Consider the following 18,487-nt stretch of genomic DNA (forward strand, 5'->3'; position numbering starts at 1 on the left):
ACGTTTTATCTGGGCATTGACATGGGAGGCCCTCATGCGTAGTTTCGATGAGGAGTAGGATTCTATTTGGGACTTAGATGAGTCGAACTATGTAGGATGATCTTTGTTTGAATGCGTCATAGTTTCTATGTTTTAATATATCAAAATTTGAGGTTCCAATGTTTGAATGTGTTGGTTGATGCCGTATTTTCCATCATCTGAGGGAAGCCCTATTTTGCATCATCTGGAATGTGTGGCCTAAAACTTATTTTATCTGCCATATTTTACATCATTGTTGGGGTTTTCTCTCCATCTACATCTCTCATATTATGCTAAGCCCTCATGCATGTTCCACCGTATCCACTCGACACGCCCTACTCCCCTCCATATCAAGGACAATGTCTCGTCCACCACCTACCGTTGCAAGTACTCGCACATGCAACTTAGATGGAAAACTGAGATACCAGTGGTGTAGGAAATGAAATGGGCGTCACTCGTAGCCGCCAAAGCCAACATCGAGAATCAGGGAGATCTGCTAAGTTTGGACTCGCATTAGCTGTCCATTTTTGTGATCTTCATCAACAAGATTGACATGGCTAGCCAGGCCTTCTTCCACATGGGGCATTGCTCGTCGAGAGATGTTCTCGGTCTATTCGCTTGCTTTGGTGGCAAGGAAACTTTAGGTTAATCTGATTTTGACAGGTACATTTTATTATGTTTTTTGGAGATCTTTTCTTGATTTAGTGTTTTTGTAAGCAATAAATTATAGTTAATCTATTAATCCATTTCCCCTCCAAATGTTTATTTAGGTAATTCATCTTCCATCAACGACTAATCTCCAACTTAAGTATGTCCTTGTACGCAGAGATGGAAACGGCAACCACGTCCTAAGGTATCATATATGACAGAAATTGGCCACTCAATTCTAATGCAGCCCAACCCTGAAGAAGGTGCAAACATGGTGGTCGAAACGTGCAAATTAGACCATGAAGCCAGAAGGAACAACTCACTCAGAACCGCACAGTATTTGACGACAAAAAGATCAGATAAGATGATGCTGCACCTGCTCTTCCCGCGGATTTTTTTAAAAAACCGAAGGTCCGTAGACCCGGCTTTATAAATAAAGCAACAACACCAACATCGTCTTACATCCAGCCACACAGACTCACGCCACACACGTGGAGAATAGTTCGAGTACAACACATCTAACACAAATTGCCCCCAAGCACCAGTATAAAGTACGGAGAAGAGGATACAAAGCCCTGAAGCAGGTCGAATCTGCTACGGTGCTCTAGTCCTCGTGTGGAGCCTCCTGACCTCGTCCACCGTCACGTTCAGCAACGCTCGATCCCTCGGCCTGACCAGAACCCTCCATGATTGCATATGAAGCAACATATGGAAGAAAGCGTCAGCTGCATTGCCGATCAATTTCCCTTCAATAGTTAGTTTATGGCAGCTTATCAGAAGGAAGCTCCCCAAGCGAGCAGGTGGCAAAGAGGCATGGTCCGTCCAATGACCGTTGCGCACTCTGTGGAGAGATCGAAGACTGCAACCATATTTTCTTCACATGCTCGATGGCTAGCTTCATGTGGGCTGAAATTAGGGAACTTCTACTTTGTGATTGGATCCCAGCAGGGGTTGGTGATTTCATTGCCCTAGCTCAGGGTTTGCTAGACCCCCTTCGTAGATTAGTTTGGTTCACCTTTACGGCCCTTTGTTGGTCTCTTTGAAATATTAGGAATGAACTCTTCCCGCATATCCTACGCTCACATAAGTAGCTAGCCATTTCATTCCCAATGCCTCTTATATCTACACCTTGCCAGCATCATTTGGCTTTCCGATCGTTTTGTCCTATGTTTAAATGGACTTTGATCCAAGATATGCACTACTATTACCACAACATTGCAAATAAAATGTTGTGTTGCCAATGTGTGCAATTGTAGGATTATGTTGTCTTCTCAAGTGAAGATGAGGGGGTATATATTAAAGAGTTTGGTGGCCCATTTGATTGCATCGATATCTTTATCTTCAGTATTCTTTAAATGTTTGCATAATTTTTTGAATGCAAGTTGGTCCACAGGCGGAGTGATGGTGCAGACACCTACTCAGCTCAACTCCTCCCCACTTCCATCAGATTCGAGATTGTTATCATGTGGTGCCAACAAATTGTCCCGCAGCCTACCCAACAGGATCCTCATCAAGACCATGGACATGGCTAGCCAGGCATTCTTACATCATGGGGACCTCGCTCATTGAGAGAAGTTCTTGGATGATTGGCTTGTTTTGCTGGTAAGGAATTCTAGCTTGATTTGGTTTTGGCTGATTCTCCCAGTTCTGTTTTTGAAAATCTCCTCTTCATTTGATGTGGTTGTGAGCAATAAAATCAACTACTCTAATCCATTTACACCGTTACGCGTCCATGGTTCAGTTATGTTATCGTTCTTTCACCCTCGATCGATCACTGATTTTGGCCCCTCAATTTGATCCCTGCTACCACTGTTACTTCTTTAAACATCAAAACGAGAGAGGCGTTGTCACAAATGCAGTCTTATTCGAACACCACGCTCAAGTCACACGTTTACGAAATATGGAGTGCCCTTTTCATCACTATCTCTGAAGTTTTGGTGTTCCTTAGCATGTGAGACGGGTATACTAGTTTTTTTTTTTGAAATAAAATATATTAAGCAAGCAAGTCGCCTCATTAAAAACCTTCAAGTCCCCTTTGGTATCCTGGTAAGGAAAAGAGTGCGTAAGAAACTTGCTGCCGTGGGTTCAAATATTCGGTACAATCTCCAGCAGAGTTACATCATGAACAACATCAGCTCTAATAAAATCAGGAGGCCTATCATCCCAAACTAGACTAGTACTATTTTCATATCCATGCTTTGCTAAGTTATGAGCCACCATATTTGCTTCTCTATGACAATGTTGGAAAATCACCAAGTCCATCGTACTGGCTATTTGAAAACAATCAGCAAGCACTGCACAGATACATCAGCACGAAAACTGAAAAGCCACAGCCGTTCAACTCTTCAGGTTAGACTGGTATTTTTTTTTCCCCTGCTGAAATGAAATGGCAGAGCTCCTACCTTTAACCATCAAAAAAAGGTTAGACTGATATTTGTTTGCTACATATTAAGATAATACTCTCACTAATTTAATACACGATAGTAATTGTATCCTACCCGTTTATCACGTTCAAGGAATTACATTGCGACTGGCTCGCAGGCTATAATACAGGAGTGCACATTCTGAAATAGTGTACAGTACATATATAGGCCATGACGAAAATATTGTCCGCAAAGAAAGGACATTACAGACATGCACTAGGAAGCAGGTGATGGTGTTACAGTAGCAGCAGATCCCAGTTCATCCGTGCTATACCTTGAATGAAGCGGCCAACTTACTGCCATAAGCACTTTGGAACCTACAGTTCATCTTTAGGTGCTGCTAAGCAGTCCTCATCCCAGAGAAAGGGGAACTTCAGTTTCGCTGCCGTGTGAGGCATACTCCAGTCGTCATACAGAAATCTACAGCAAGCAACATTTCAAGATCAGCAAACAGTATTTAAAGTTCATAGATGCATTGCTCATGTGGATTTGACATGGAAAATCTGAGACAGCTGGGCACAACAGGTATTATCCTAGAGAGCATATGTAGCAATATGTCATGTTTCATGCTCATTTTAGTCACGGGTATACACCTTGTATGGTTTGGAAGAAGTCATCGATCATTTGTTGTACTTGTGTGCACTGTACAGTGTAGGTATGCCTCCTTGTCACTTTACAATCAACTTTGACCCAGAAACTTATTATAGATTAAATATCACACTTGATACTAGGGAGGATGCTACAAGTAATGAACCTTAATTACAAAGGTAGCATTGCCTTCTGCCTTTTCTGTTCATGAAGCTTGGTCATTTATGATTTATTGCAACTGCTTTTAGGCATGGCTACAAAGCCATGACAAGAACTCACTACTGTAGGTAAGGCTTATGTAAAATTAAAACCATAAGAAATACTATTCAAAAGGTTCACAGTACAGATGAACATCCAGTGTTCATAAAACAAAAGCAAATCAGACCCAAACCCTGTCCAGGTCATTTATGTAGGCTGATTCAGGCACTATATGTATATGCCCACTGATCCCCATGTTACGAAAGCTTAACTAGTAGTACTAATACTTATATTTTCTTAAAAATCAAAATGTTGGGTTTTGATCCCCATTTTTTCCACCTGGAAACAGTTTTTCTTTCAGAACTGCACAAGCAGCGGTTTTGGGATAAAAAAAGTCAGTACAAGCTACTCTACAGAGTGCAGTGATGACTATGAACAATTTAATCCAGTTTATCTCGTCAACTACAGAAATCAGCACTCAAGTGAGGTATACATACATTTTCACAGGTGGGCGCGATATGATCACAAGAAATTGCAGGTCTTCATGTTCATCAGAATTCCAAACCTGCAACCAAGAGAAACATGGTGAAATCGATTCCCATGCCGCCCAACGGAATCTTGTCATGGTTTCATGACCGTGAACATGCTGATCAATAGCACCATTGCAACCCTCATCCTTACCTGGTGCGGATCATTTACAGGAACCGTGAATGTGCTATTCTGAGCGAAAGGAATCTCTTGAGGCGTCCCTGGGTACGGCAGCGATGTCGACCCCAGCAAAAGTGTGCCTCTCCCTTTGAGGACAACAAAGACCTCCTCGCACGAGTGCCTGTGGATCGGCGTCCTTTTGCCGGCGCTGACTGTCTCAAGCCACACCTCCACCTAGAATAAAAAAACATTTCACATATAAGCAAGAAAGAACAACTCCATCAAGATCACAAGATGTACATATCATCTGATGCAAACTGACAACAAAAACCATATCTACACATGGCTACATCAAGGTATGCGTATATTGGTACTGCCATACAACGGGAAAACTCAAAGTACAGTTTGGTTGTTGGATTCATCCCACCTCTTTCATGCCATGAGCAAGCGCTCCCGCAACGGTTATATGCGATAATCCTTCCAATCCATAGTTGCTCTGGTGCATTTGGTTTATGTCTTTCACCACTGAATTGTCTGCAGACATACAACACTAGGTGAAGTTAGCACTTGCTTGGGTTGTGTGCTGTGTGCATCTACTTGACGCAAATGCCTAGAGATGAACAAATTTCCACTTTTCGAACATAACATAAAGTAGTTAGCACTTGCTTGCTCAAGCAAGGTTTGGCTGGATAGACTAGATACAGTAAGTCAGCGCTTACAAGAAGATTTGTTTTGGCTGTTTACACAGCGGATACAGTTAGTTAACACCTGCTAGAACTAAGCTGTCTACTGGACATACAGATAAAACACTCGGATCTGGTGCTGTATTTAATCGGAACCGGCATAAACCTCGTTAATATCTTAACAGCTAATAATGCTGAACTTAAGAAATTGTGCGAACTCTATATTTGACCTTGGCAGGTGGTAACGCGGTCTGGAAAGGACGGGGGGGGGGGGGGGGGAGAGCATAGAACAGACCTCGAGGACAGGAGGGCTCGGCGACTGGGAGGAAGGCGGCCGCGGCGACGAGGAGCAGCGCGAGGAGAAGCGCGCCTCGGCGGCCGGCGCCGGCGAAGCGGGGCCCACGGACGGCGGCAGCAGTTTCTGGTCGGCTCTCCATTTCTCTGGCGCTTTCTCCCCAAAGTCTTCGCTGTTTGGTTCGCCGCACCTTGTGGAAGATTCTGAATTAGTAGTGCGAGGATAACTGTTGTTTTTTCCCCTACTGACGGCGTCTGAAGAGGACATGCGAATGCGATCGTGATGTCAAAATTGTCAAATCAGTGGATCGCGCAGTGGTCGGTATATTGAGTACAATTGTGAACTCTATAATTACGCAGATTGGGACTGAATCTTGTTCTTGCACAAAAAAAATTCTGTTGAGTTCTTGCATATAAAAAAAGGTCATGAATAGGAGTACTAGTTAAGGGTTCAACCATCACAACATGAGAAGTCTATATACCCCTGATCCAAAAGTCACAATCACAATTTTGTTAACCCATCAAAATTAGGGGTCTCTAAGAGCATCTTTACCGGTGACCCCCAAATACTAGCTGGCAGCACACATGCCGGCTACGTATTGGGACCGCGGCAGAAAATGCCGGCTAAAAATTTAGACTCTCCACACCGGTCAGTCCAATAGCATGTGCCGGCAGCACATGGCAAAGGAGACAAAGTGTAGGTGGAGAATTAAAAGAAGAGAGAGAGTGGTAGGTGGAAGAGAGAGAGAGAATCCTAGGTGGAGTTTTGCTGCTTGTGTTGTCGGTGTTCCCGATAGCTTCCCTTCGCACAGGGATCGGTTGGACCTCGCCGGCTATTCTATTGTAATCGTGATGACGTGGATTTTTATTGGGACCGCCAGTGTGAGCAGTTTCTCTCTCTAGACTCCCCAAACTGCTGCCGTGATGATTTGGGGCTCCCCGGTGGAGATGCTCTAACATACCTCTCATACAAGAGCCAGCAAAACATCAACATAACCCTACCCGTGATGGGAAAAAACCTGATGGGGCATGAACGGGTAGGGAAAAACTGAATGATGGTTGTTGATATGTAGGGAAACAACATAGTGATGGGACATCACCCTTAAGAGTTTCCGGCTTCATCGGATCTGTATCTTTCATCACTGACTCGCATTTCACCCGAAGATGAAACCATTCATTTTCTTGATGCTACGGAACTCTATATATGGACGCCACCCAGCATTGAAGAAATCCTCATGGTACAAACACCTAATCTACACATAATGTTGGTAGCAAGCGCTCATCTTGAACGTGGAGGTTTGGGGAATCATGCCCTTGATCATAGGCTTCAATGCCCTAGAAATGACAAGCAAGTACAATTGTGTTCGACGGGATGCACACATAATTGCCTAGGCCCATCTTCATCGACGAAGTAGCTGCCTTCGAAGATATCGATGTGAAGACTCCATCTAAAAGGCGGATGGGTAATGAGAGGGTGGGAGGAATGGAATAGTGAGAGAGAGATAAGGGTGAAGGTGTGTGTCTCCCACGCTTTTCCTTGTGTGAAACCGATGAGCACTTGGGGGTTTGGCTTTCTCAGAACGTTCACTTCACTCATTAGTCATTACCAACAGGCTTGGCAGGGATGGTTTGAGTTTCGTGTTGGCATGGACTAGTCTCAAGCATAAATAAACACAAACTTTTGCCATTCATAGTCCACATGTCTGGTTGGCCTCCATGCATGCCCTTGTTTTAAGCGAGAAGGGATGGTTTGAGCTTCATTTTACATTTCAAATTCTATTAATACCCTTCTTTACGGGTTGGCCTCCATGCATGCCATTCATAGTCGCATGTATAAATTGCCATTTGCCAACATACATGCGAGAATACATTAAACAAAATGTAAAATTTATGTCCTCAATGATCTAAACGGAAATGAAAATGGTCAAAAAACAAGAGGCAGTTGTGAGTTCATGACGTACCCCTTCGCTCGTGAGGAGCGATTAGGGTTCCTCCGCCTCCCGTCGACGGCCGCCTCCGATCTGGCTGCCTTTGTGGCCTTCAGGTCATGGAGGTGCGGTGGATCGTGGCTCTCGTTGGCGGGAGTGCTCCGTTTCCCAGTTTTGGGTGCTCTGTTCCCGTCTTTAGGGTTTTTATTTGTAGGGGCGGCGCTCAGGTGGTGGTGGCGGCGCCTCATGCAATAATGTTTCCCTGGCTTCAACGCCATCTCGACGGCGACGGCAAGAAGCTTGTGGGTGTGGTGTGGTCTTCGAGGATTTCGTCTGGCTGTGGGGATCTTCGGATCGTCAAGGAGCTTCATCGGCAGTTCATCCTACTTCTTCGTCTCTGGAACGGATGTGGTCTTTTCGACCCGTTCGGCGACTTCAAGTCCTCAACCAACAACGTCAGGCCAGTTCAGAAAGGAGCGGCAGCGACGGCGCGTCGGCGACATGGTCTAGAGGTTGAAGATGAAGAGCTTCTTAAGGATCTTGTTGTAATTTTCATTTTTTTAGTTGTTTTGTAATGTTTGATGTTTTTTAATGACAGCGTCCTATTCGAAAAAAAAGGCAGCAATCTACGGAAAAAAAAAAAGAGCAATCCACTCGCCGGAGATTCGCGTCTTTGGCACGCAGTGTACCTGACCTGACTGACACGGCCCCTCCTTCGCTGTGCATCACACGCGTATTTTCCGGTCTCCGATTCAATGCGGCGCGGCACGAGATAAGCCTACGGACTAGGGCGCATCTGGGCCGTCCGTTGCTTTCCATTTCAAACTCTCGCCCACCCAACGGTCGTATCGCTGCACCTCGCGCCCGCGGACCCACCACTACTTTCTCTCGCAGCCATGTGGGCCAGAGGCCCAATGCCCCACATGCCAGCGGCACGCGAACCCTAGCATAAATCCGCGCCGCAACCCATCCCATTTCAGCCACACGCGAACCCTAGGATAACCACCACCATGGCCAAGAAGAAGTCCTCCGCCGCCGCCGCCGCCGCCGCCGCCGCCACCGCCACCGCCGCCAATGGCAACGGCAGCCACGCCGCGCCGGAGCCGGCGACGGAGCAGAAGCGGGACTCGTCGCCGGAGCCCGACCGGAAGGCGGAGCAGCTCAAGACGCTCAACTCCATGCTCCTCAAGGAGGCGGTGGAGCGGCGCGGCCAGGTGGCGGCGCTCACGGCGCGCCTCGAGGAGATCTCCGCCGACGGCGACGCGCTCGGCGCCGCCGAGCGTGCCGTCGCGCGGGCCGCCCTCGCCGCGCCCCTCCGCGCCGCCGCCGACGAGGCCGCCGCGCTCCGCGCGCGCCTCGCCGCCCTCCAGGGCTCCCTCCGGCTCGCGGAGTCCAGCGCCGCGCTCGAGGCCGGCGCCAAGGACGAGGCCCGCGCGCGCCTCGAGGTGGCCGCCGCGGAGAAGGCCCGGTTCCTGAAGCTCCTCCAGGTGAAGGAGGCGGAGGTGGCCTCCATATCCAACAAGGTCTCCAGCCTGGCGGCCGTGATGGCGGAGCTGGAGGCCAACAACTCCGTGCTGCTCGGCCAGAACGGCGAGCTCGGGAAGGAATTGGAGGAAGCCAAGGAGGCTGTTCGGGTGGTCTTGGGCCAGAAGGCAGAGGTGGAGAGGAGCTTCCAGGAATTCAAGGAACAGATGGAGGCGTACCGGGTGGAAATGGAGGGGAAGTTGAGGGCCAAGGTGGAAGAACTGAAGGTGCTGGGGTCCAAGAAGGCGGAGATGGATGCGAGGGTGGCGTCTTTGGAAACAGAGCTAGCCCTGTCTGTCACTAAGGCAGAGGGTTTAGAGGCTGAAGTGGTGGCGAAGAAGAAGGAGCTTGATCTGTTGAAGGGCAAAAGCGATAAGCTCCAATCAGAGGTTGCAGCGGCAGAGAAGAAACACAGCATCTCTGCAGCAGAGGTTGAGAGGCTCAAGGTGGAACTGAGTGTGTTGGTGAAGGCAAAGGAGGTTGCGTCCAAGGCATTCGACGCCGAAAAGACTGAAATCACCAAGGAATTGGAGAGCCTCAAGAGGAAGGTGGAGGAAACCCACGCTGACAAGGAAGCTGCTGAGGGAGCAACACGTGAGAAGGATGCTCAAGCGATTAAGCTGAGGGCTGAGCTGGAGGAGCTTCATGTTTCCATGTCACAGCTCCAAGCATCCTGTCATGAACTTGATACCAAGCATTCACGCCTGCAAAGCGAGAAGAATTCAGTTCAGAAAGCGCTGGCTGCTGAGAAGGCTGAAGCAGGGAAGCTGATGTCCAAAATTCAGACATTGGAGAACTCCAATGGTAAAAGGGACAGTGAGATTGGGGAGCTGAGGGTTGCATTGGAGGAAAAGAATGGCAAGATCAAAGACCTTACCAGTGAGGCTGAGCTGCTGCAGCTCGCAGTGGCTGAAGCCCAGAAGAGGAACAAGGGTGGCATCTGGGCATGGGTGTATGCCGCCACTACGACCATGGTGGCCGCAATCTCCTTGATCTATGCCACCAGGGCCCAGTGAAGGACTGCGCTTTTCTTTTTTCTATGTTTCCATCCTCTTTATATGCTTATCAGTATGCTACTCGAAATGCTCAGGTTGCTATCTAGCTGTATCGCTATGTGATGAATCAGCTGGTACTATGCAATGAAGTCAATTTTTTTGCTTGCATTTCAGTATATGTCTTTTCTTGCTGTTGATTACCATGTGTTTATCCGTGGAGTTACATGGCATGATGATTAGTTGGTGTTTCAAGATCATGGCAATCATTGAGGATCTATGGAGATTTTCTTGTGGGTTTCTTTTGTCATAACTAGTGTTGTGTGGGCTATGCGGTTTTCTGTAATATATTCAATATAAAAACATTAGGAGCCTATTAATAGTTGGAAGAATCATTAAATGAATTTGATGTGTTGAATAAAAATCAATCATTAACTTAAAAAAGAAAAGTAATTGTAATAGTGACTGTAGTTGGACCGTATATTTCAACTCTTTCAGACTGAAAATTATACTACTTGATGAAATTTGAGAGAACAACAAGAGCCTGTATAGCACTGAAAATAATACCATCTTCATGATGGAATTGAACTCAATATTATCCACAACATGCACATCTCAGTTGTGCTATATCAAAAGTTCTTTGAGAGAACATGTAAACAAGAGAGAAATGTGTAGCATTATATTCCATTTGAGAGCTATATATGAGCTTAAGCAAATACAAGTTCCCTGTTCGTACCTTTGTGCTCTACTGTGCACTGTGTCAATGTAAAAATTCGATTTCACAATGGACCTTAAGAATTGGCATGTGAATTTGTCACATTTTGCATGATGGTAGGATGTTACAGTTGCTGTTACTTGACAAGTACTGGCATGTGAATTTGCCATATTTTTCATGGTGCTGACAGACAGCGCAATGTATATGTACTAAGGCTGGTGCCATTGCAGGCGGGAGCGGAGGCGCTAACGGCGGCGACGGGGCGGGAGAGGGGCGGGAGGCGGGCGGGACGAGAGGGAGGGGCGCCGGCGGGGGCTCCCGGCGCTAGCGCCCGCTCCCGCCCGGCTGGCGCCCGCGTTGGCGGCGGGAGGGAGGCGGGAGAGGGGCGACAGGCGGGGCGGCGCGATGGCGGGGTGGGGCGAGAGCGACACGGGCGTTAGGGCGGGCGAGAGGCGGGCGGGATGCGGGCGAGAGGCGGGCGAGAGTGGGGCGGGAGTGCCTAACGGCTAGCTGACGTGGCGCGACGCGATTGGTCCACGTCAGCTAGCCGTTGCTGGTTCAAAATTTCAGCTCCACCCCTATAAATACCCCCCATATGTTTCACTCACTCCACACCATCTCATCTCCATTCATCACCTTCCCTCTCTCAACTTCTCCACCATGTCCGGTTGGACTCCACCAGATTTCACCACGTTCACGGATCTGATGCAAGACGGGTCACCAATAGACCTCGAAGGTGTCTCTCCGACACATCGTCGCACCAATGTAGCTTCTTCGCCGATTCCCCGAGTTTTATGGTCCCCCGGCGCACCACCTCCGGGGCCATATGGCCCATACGCTCCACCTCCGGCGCCTCCGGGGTCATATGGTTCATATCCTCCGCCTCCGTATCCATACCCCCAAGCACCTCCAAATGCTCCACCTGTAGGTAGCGGGAGTGGCACTGTACCCCCATACCCACCACCTTCGTACGGGTCATACCCTCCACCTCCGTATCCATACGCGCCATATGGTCCGTACCCCCCACCACCTTCCGAAGCTCCAAGCTCCGAGTCCAATGTCGCGGAAACAATCGTACCACCGCGTCCAAAGAGACTTGACTGGACTGTTCAAGAAGAGGAGAAACTGGTACTTTACTTACCCATCTCATATTTATTTCGGGGTTCGTTGTTGCTTCGATTTGTCACTAACAATATCTTTTTCGTGGTAGGTTAATGCTTGGCTTCTTAACTCCAAGGACTCTGTTGCCGGTAATTGCAAGACCGGCACAAGTTTTTGGGGTGGGATAGTTGCATCCTTCAACTCTACCTCTGATCTTGTCCGTCATCGGACCTCGAAGCAGCTGAAGGATCATTGGAACGCCTACAACAAGGAGGTGTCCCTGTTCAATGGATACTACATCCAAGAAGAGCGGTTACGTCAGAGTGGAGCAGACGATGATATGGTCATGAAGGCGGCAATGGAGAGGTACGCGAATGACAAAAGAGTGACTCAGCCATTCAGAAAGCACCACTGGTGGCAAGCTGTTCGCAATGAAGCGAAGTGGAAAGGACAACATGGTCCTGGTAGTGGATCCGATTCCACTTCGAAGAGAAGCCGTCTGGGAGTTTCTGGTGAGTACAGCTCTGGCGACGCGACTACGGAGGAGGAGCGTCCACCGGGGCGCGATAGAGCCAAGGCCGCGTTACGTACTGCAAGGAGGAAGGGGAAGGCAACCTCATCATCAAGCAGTGAGGTAGGAAGCAAATCCTTCGCCATGAGGAACATGATGAAGGGTTTAGTGAAGGCTAAGCTATTCAAACAATGGAACAAAATGAAAGATCGATCAACCGACGACATGACCGAAGCAGAAAAGCGCAAACATGCGAAGGCCATCAAGATGTGCGAAAAAGAGCTTGGTCTGGAAGATGAAGAGGACGAGGAGCAGCAGGAAGAAGAGGAAGAGGAAGAGGAAGAGGAAGAGGAAGAGGAGTAGAATTTTTATTTATTATGTAATTTTTAAATTTTATTATGCAATTTTATTAATTATTATGTAATCGGTAACATTTTAAGTTGAATAAAATATTTTTCTTGCATTATTTTGAATGTCTACGAAAAATCAAGTGAAATAACTTAATGTGAAAAAGAAATAATGATGTGGAGGAGAGAGAAGTGAGAGGTGACACTATAGCTCGTGCATTGGCACCGTGGAGTGAGAGTGGGGTGAGAGTGGGGTGAGAGTGAGGGAAAAAGCTGACGTGGCGGGTGAGAGTGGGGTGAGGCATTGGCACCAGCCTAAGATGGAGTATCAAACAGAGCGCTGCAGTCTCTCATTCTGCATGTGCCACATTTTGCATTAGATGCTCACATTTGCATAAGAAAAAGATAAGTGATGTCTGACAGCACTATCACACAAGGGTTGGTTTCCAGTTTCCACAGAAACACAAAATAGACATCACTATCACACAAGGTTTGTTTTCCAGTTTCCACAGAAACACAAAGTAGTGATGATAGATTGATATTCTCTCCGTTCCATAATAAGTGTCGTGATTGAACTAAAACCCAGTGTAAGAGCTGCTGTTTTAGTTGTCATGCATCTGCTTGCGATGATATATGCAGTTAAAATAGGCTCCAATGTATTATTACTGATATAGGTAAATGTTTACAGAACACTACTACTTCCATACTGTATTGCTGAAGACATTAGGTGATGATACTCTATAGAAAACACTACTACTTCCATATCACAATACAAACCGGGCCTTTCAGCAACCACAAAAAAAAAGCAATACAGATGACCAAGTGGCCAACAGTTCTCAGCTTCTGCGGAAGTCCAGCTCAGCATCAATTCAGAGTTGAGATTAGCATAAGGAATTATCTCTCTGTTGAAGCGTTACATAGTGTGCCTCTCTTCTGTTTTCAATCCTGAATTATCTCACAGTTGTTACATGCATCTTCCTGGGATATATTGAAATAAGCTTTGGGTGTGGTATTTGAGTGTTGGTCGTTCATGCAGGTAATGGAAAGATAGTTCAAGCAGAGACACAGCACTCTTGTTCATGTGGTTTATTTTCTTAATAAGTTCCTTGTGAGGATATATGCACTGCAGTAGAATTAACTGGCTCCTGCTATGTAAAATTGCAATTCAAAATAAAATTTCAGCCAGAATAGTCAGATTAAACAACAAAGATGTGGTTTTCTTGTAAGACAGGCGGATTGCCATAAAACATCATAGCAAAGGTATACAAAACAAGTAAAAATGGCATGTGAAAAGAAATAAAGGACTAATCGCAGCTTGTGGGCAGTAGGTGATTATCTGGCCAATAGCCAAATGCCACAGTGGAGACTCCTCTTTCACTAATCAAACTTCACTGTTATTATTAATATTGTTGGTATTCGTTTGGGCTTTAACTTTATCTGCAAAATTATATAACATGACTATCCCTGTGCTATGTTTATTTAAGAGTGATGTACATCCCAGTGGTCTAACAGTTACTGTCTCCACTGTGGCATTAGCACACAAGGGTTGCTCTCCAGTTTCACGGAAACAACAAAGCAGTGATTATAAATTCCTACTATATTTCCCAGTCTAACAGTTACTGTCTTTGTTTTCATACATCTGCTTCCGATGATATATGCAACTTAAAATGGAATCCAGTGTACTATTCCTGAAGAGCCTCAACGGCAGGAGCTCTGCTTTTCATTGAAAGAAGGGAGAATATCTGTACAAGCCAAGTAAACTGGCAGAAAAACAAAGACACAAAAGAAACTGAAACTAAAAGCTCTATGAACTATACAACGCAAGCTACAGATTTAAAAAAACTCAAGAACCCTCACTCAAAAACTCCAGGTTATAGACCCCAGGCCAAACAAACTGCAGCAACGTCTTCATTTATGAGGTGAACAAGCCCAATCTCATTGTATTATTCCTGATATAGGTGAATGTTTACAGAATAGTTGCTGAAGACAGCAGGTGATGCTTCGTTCTAGAGAACAATACTACGTAGTTCCATATCACAATACAGAGGGCCTTTCTCAACCAGACAAAAAGCAATAGAGGGCCAACTGACCAAAACTTATCAGCATCACTTCAGAGTTGATAAAAGCACAAGGAATTGTCCCTCTGTTGAAGTGTTTACAGAGCATTTGGATATTTTCTGCTGTCAATTGTCAGTTGACCATTACAGTTGTTAGAAGCATCTTTCCTTGTGCTTCTCTTCTGTTTTCAATCCTGAATTATCTCACAGTTGTTTCATGCACCTTCCTGGGATATATTGAAATAAGCTTTGGGTGTGGTATTTGAGTGTTGGTCGTTCATGCACATAATGGAAAGATAGTTCAAGCAGAGACACAGCACTCTTGTTCACGTGGTTTATTTTCTTAATAAGTTCCTTGTGAGGGTTTATGCACTGCAGTAGAATTAATTGGCTCCTGCTATGCAAAATTACAAATAAAATTACAGCCAGAATAGTCAGATTAAACAAAGAGAATAAATTGTGTTTTTCTTGTAAGACAGGCGGGTGCCATAAAACATCATAACAAAGGTACACAAAAACAAGTAACAACGGCATGTGAAAAGAAATAAAGGACTAATCGCAGCTTGTTGGCTGTAGGTGATTATCTGGCCAACAGCCAAATGCCATTGTGGAGACTCCACTTTCACTAATCAAACTTCAACAACAACATCAAAGCCTTTTTCAGTTTTTCCCAAGCCTTTCACTAATCAAACTTCACTGTTATTAATATTGTTGGTATTCGTTTGGGCTTAACTTTATCTGCAAAATTATATAGCATGACTGCTATGTTTCTTTGAGAGTGATGTACATCCCAGTTAATCATTTTTAAGATGGTTATGCACAGCACTAGCACACAAGGGTTATTCTCCAGTTTCACAGAAACGACAAAGCAATGATTATAAATTCCTACTATATTTCCCAATCTAACAGTTACTGTATTAGTTGTCATACATCTGCTTCCGATGATATATGAAACTTAAAATGGGATCCAGTGTATTACTCCTGATATAGGTGAATGTTCACAGAATAGTTGCTGAAGACAGCAGGTGATGCTTCTTTCTAGAGAACAATACTACGTACTTCCATATCACAATACAGAGAAAGCCTTCAATCACAAAAGAAAGTAACAATACAGAGGCCTTCCTCAACCTCAAAAAAGCAATAGAGGGCGAACTGACCAAAACTTATCAGCATCACTTTAGAGTTGTGAAGAGCACAAGGAATCGGCTCTCTGTTAAAGTGTTTGCAGAGCATGTGGATATTTTCTGCTGTCAATTCTCAGTTGATCATTACAGTTTAGAAGCATATTTCTGGGATATTTTGACATAGGCTTTGAGTGTGTTCCAGGTTCCAAAAGGATAATTCAAGCAGAGGCAAAGCAACTCTTTGACTTGTACATGTGTTGCCCTATGTTGGTTTTTTCCTTTCAAGTTCCTTGCGAGGGTTTAGGCATTGCACAAGATCTAACTGGCTCCCCGCTATGCAAATTTACAACACGGAATAAAATTACAACCAGAATACTTGAATTAAATGAAAGATAATAAATTGTATTTTTCTTCAAAAGCAGGTGTTTTGATTTGTATAGCTGGAGAAGATTCACCGCATAAATATAGAAATAAAGTAAAAACGGAATATGGAAAGAAAAAAACAGACTACTGGCAGCTTGTTGGGCTACCGCTGTATGTCGGTGATGGTCCCGATAAAAGCCAAATGACAGTTTAGACTTTACTTTTGCACCAAAGAAAACAACTTGTTGAATTCAGCCTGACAAAGTAAATGAATTGTGTTAAGCTTATCTTGAAATTGTAGAAAGAAAGAACATAAAGGGCTTGTAATATAATAAATATAATGTGATAATCAAAACAAAGAACGCATGATGAAAACACTGAAACTGTTTGTGGTATTCTTGTTGGTGTTAATTTGGTTAGTTTTATCTGCAAGATAGTACAAAATGACTACGAAAAAGAGCTTCGCTAATTTTCATTAAGTGAGCACGAAAGAGTTACATCTAGCAAGTGCTAGCCATCAGTGTCTGGTGAGAAACAGTGGTCCAGCTATTTACATACTATTAGGATTTCCCACTGGGGTTTGTTGACATCTTCAAATCCAGAACCAATTTAATATCATTAGGCAGTTTTTGGTATGAACACTAACTCACAAAAGCAACTTACGGCCACATGAAGTTCCTTCATGTGGAGGGTTTTCCCTCCACCGTTGAGCTTTCAAAAAAAAAAGTTCCCAAACAGGGTCGAAATCATTCATGTCACCCATTAGGCAACTTACTGAAACCTGCTACGGCATGTATTTGTGATGATCTGCAAATGTTTCCGTATTACAGCAAAGGTGGATTCTGATGCCAAAATGCACTCCACAAAAAGCGGTCTCGCAATGGTTGATCCAACGAACAGTATCATAACAGTATCCAACGAACAGTATCATAACATTCCACAGCAACTCACAGCAAAACTAAGTCAATACAAACAGAATATTTCAGTTATTCCACCAGACTAATTGATTGATTCAATGCCTCAGCGGAACTGCTAACTACTACGCATGGATTGGCATTCATATGAGCTACTGCCATCACAAATCGAGTAAGGAATGACAGGAAACCAAATTGGATGGAATCGAGCATCCTTTATCAATACAACAAACCAAAACACTGACCAAGAAGTACACAAATGACTCAGAAAGATGAGGCACAGGATTCAGTAAGATAAACGAACCGATTTTAACAAGATTTCAGCCATTGAGCTGCAGGCAAATTGATCCACGAAGTAGGGGATTGGGGGACACAACTGCTAGCAGCAAGGCACAGATTGGAATACATTCACAACAATAGATCCAGCAAGTAATAACATGAACCAGATTGCTTGTATTCCATAACCAACCAGATTCATCATCGATACACCAAACCAAAACATTCACCAAGAAACTAATCTAACAGCCTAGCGCATCACCATACTACTGTAGTAAAGACGGACAGAGGACTCAAATCTTGAGTCAGACAGAGCCATGCCTGTTCGATCTGGCAGGGCTCTAGAACTCCTGGGAAGCAGATCCGATGTCGCCCTTTGCCTTGCCGGCCTTCTTGGGGAGCAGCGTGGTGTGGATGTTGGGCAGGACGCCGCCAGCGGCGATGGTGACGGCGCCGAGCAGCTTGCTGAGCTCCTCGTCGTTGCGGACGGCCAGCTGGATGTGGCGCGGCACGATGCGGGTCTTCTTGTTGTCGCGCGCGGCGTTGCCGGCGAGCTCAAGGACCTGTGGGGAGGAGAAACCGAATCGGAGTGAGATTACTGGGAGGGGGGGAAGCGAGTGGGGGGAGGGGAGATGGGAGGGGATTGGGTTTACCTCGGCGGCGAGGTACTCGAGGACGGCGGAGAGGTAGACGGGGGCGCCGGCGCCGACGCGCTGCGCGTACTTGCCGATCTTGAGGTACCTGGCGATGCGGCCGACGGGGAACTGGAGGCCGGCCTTGGACGACCGCGTGGTGGACTTGGAGCCCTTCGCCTTGCCCCTGCCGCCGGCGGAACTCATCTTCGGAGGATGGGAAGGGACGGTGGTGGTCGCCTGAGAGATGGTCGGAGTGGGAGGCGGTGGAGGAGGTTTGAATGCTGGGATTTGAGATGAGGTGAAGGCAGGGGCGGCGGTGTGCTATATAGGAGGAGAGGCGGCGCGTGATTGGTCGAGAGGGCGGGGCCGCGGATCGGTGATGTGGAGGGGGCCGAAGCCGTCGGATGGTGAGGGAGATGGGATACAGGGGGCGCGCGGGAGGCGGAAATTTTGGGTTTGGCGCGCAGGAGGGAGATGGAATTCGGGGAAAGTGATTAGCG

General features: G+C 46.0%; 3 protein-coding genes across 3 annotated transcripts; 1 reads left to right on the top strand and 2 right to left on the bottom strand.

Annotated features, from left to right (window-relative positions):
* Window positions 1-3,114: 3,114 nt before the first annotated feature.
* LOC124655119 (auxin-binding protein 1-like) lies at window positions 3,115-5,663 on the bottom strand. Its single transcript, XM_047194076.1, has 5 exons — window positions 5,502-5,663; window positions 4,951-5,057; window positions 4,557-4,757; window positions 4,373-4,440; window positions 3,115-3,509 (listed from the first exon to the last, which is right to left on the bottom strand). Exons 1-5 carry the CDS (start codon window positions 5,641-5,643, stop codon window positions 3,407-3,409), a joined length of 621 nt encoding a protein of 206 aa, XP_047050032.1. The 5' UTR covers window positions 5,644-5,663; the 3' UTR covers window positions 3,115-3,406.
* A 1,789-nt stretch (window positions 5,664-7,452) lies between these two features.
* On the top strand, window positions 7,453-10,142 carry LOC124656106 (unconventional myosin-XVIIIa-like). The gene is made up of 3 exons (XM_047194910.1): window positions 7,453-7,544; window positions 7,643-7,973; window positions 8,487-10,142. Exons 1-3 carry the CDS (start codon window positions 7,453-7,455, stop codon window positions 9,966-9,968), a joined length of 1,905 nt encoding a protein of 634 aa, XP_047050866.1. The 3' UTR covers window positions 9,969-10,142.
* Window positions 10,143-17,693: 7,551 nt separating this feature from the next.
* LOC124653760 (probable histone H2AXb) lies at window positions 17,694-18,206 on the bottom strand. Its single transcript, XM_047192823.1, has 2 exons — window positions 18,006-18,206; window positions 17,694-17,915 (listed from the first exon to the last, which is right to left on the bottom strand). The coding sequence occupies exons 1-2, from the start codon at window positions 18,189-18,191 to the stop codon at window positions 17,694-17,696; spliced, it is 408 nt and encodes a 135-aa protein (XP_047048779.1). The 5' UTR covers window positions 18,192-18,206.
* Window positions 18,207-18,487: the final 281 nt, after the last annotated feature.

This window comes from Lolium rigidum, chromosome 5 (assembly GCF_022539505.1).
Source record: "Lolium rigidum isolate FL_2022 chromosome 5, APGP_CSIRO_Lrig_0.1, whole genome shotgun sequence".
NCBI classification, from domain to species: Eukaryota; Viridiplantae; Streptophyta; class Magnoliopsida; order Poales; family Poaceae; genus Lolium; species Lolium rigidum.

Bases quoted from the DNA above. Each gene is read 5' to 3' on its own strand.
- LOC124655119 (XM_047194076.1), bottom strand. From the start codon at position 5,643: ATGGAGAGCCGACCAGAAACTGCTGCCGCCGTCCGTGGGCCCCGCTTC. The intron at 5,058-5,501 runs GTCTGTTCTATG...GTATGTCTGCAG, and splicing joins CGAGCCCTCCTGTCCTCGAG to ACAATTCAGTGGTGAAAGAC. The intron at 4,441-4,556 runs GTAAGGATGAGG...TCTTGGTTGCAG, and splicing joins CTGTAAATGATCCGCACCAG to GTTTGGAATTCTGATGAACA.
- LOC124656106 (XM_047194910.1), top strand. From the start codon at position 7,453: ATGACGTACCCCTTCGCTCGTGAGGAGCGATTAGGGTTCCTCCGCCTC. The intron at 7,545-7,642 runs GTCATGGAGGTG...TTTTATTTGTAG, and splicing joins GCTGCCTTTGTGGCCTTCAG to GGGCGGCGCTCAGGTGGTGG. The intron at 7,974-8,486 runs GTAATTTTCATT...GCCGCCGCCGCC, and splicing joins AGCTTCTTAAGGATCTTGTT to ACCGCCACCGCCGCCAATGG.
- LOC124653760 (XM_047192823.1), bottom strand. From the start codon at position 18,191: ATGAGTTCCGCCGGCGGCAGGGGCAAGGCGAAGGGCTCCAAGTCCACC. The intron at 17,916-18,005 runs GTAAACCCAATC...TCCTCCCCACAG, and splicing joins TCGAGTACCTCGCCGCCGAG to GTCCTTGAGCTCGCCGGCAA.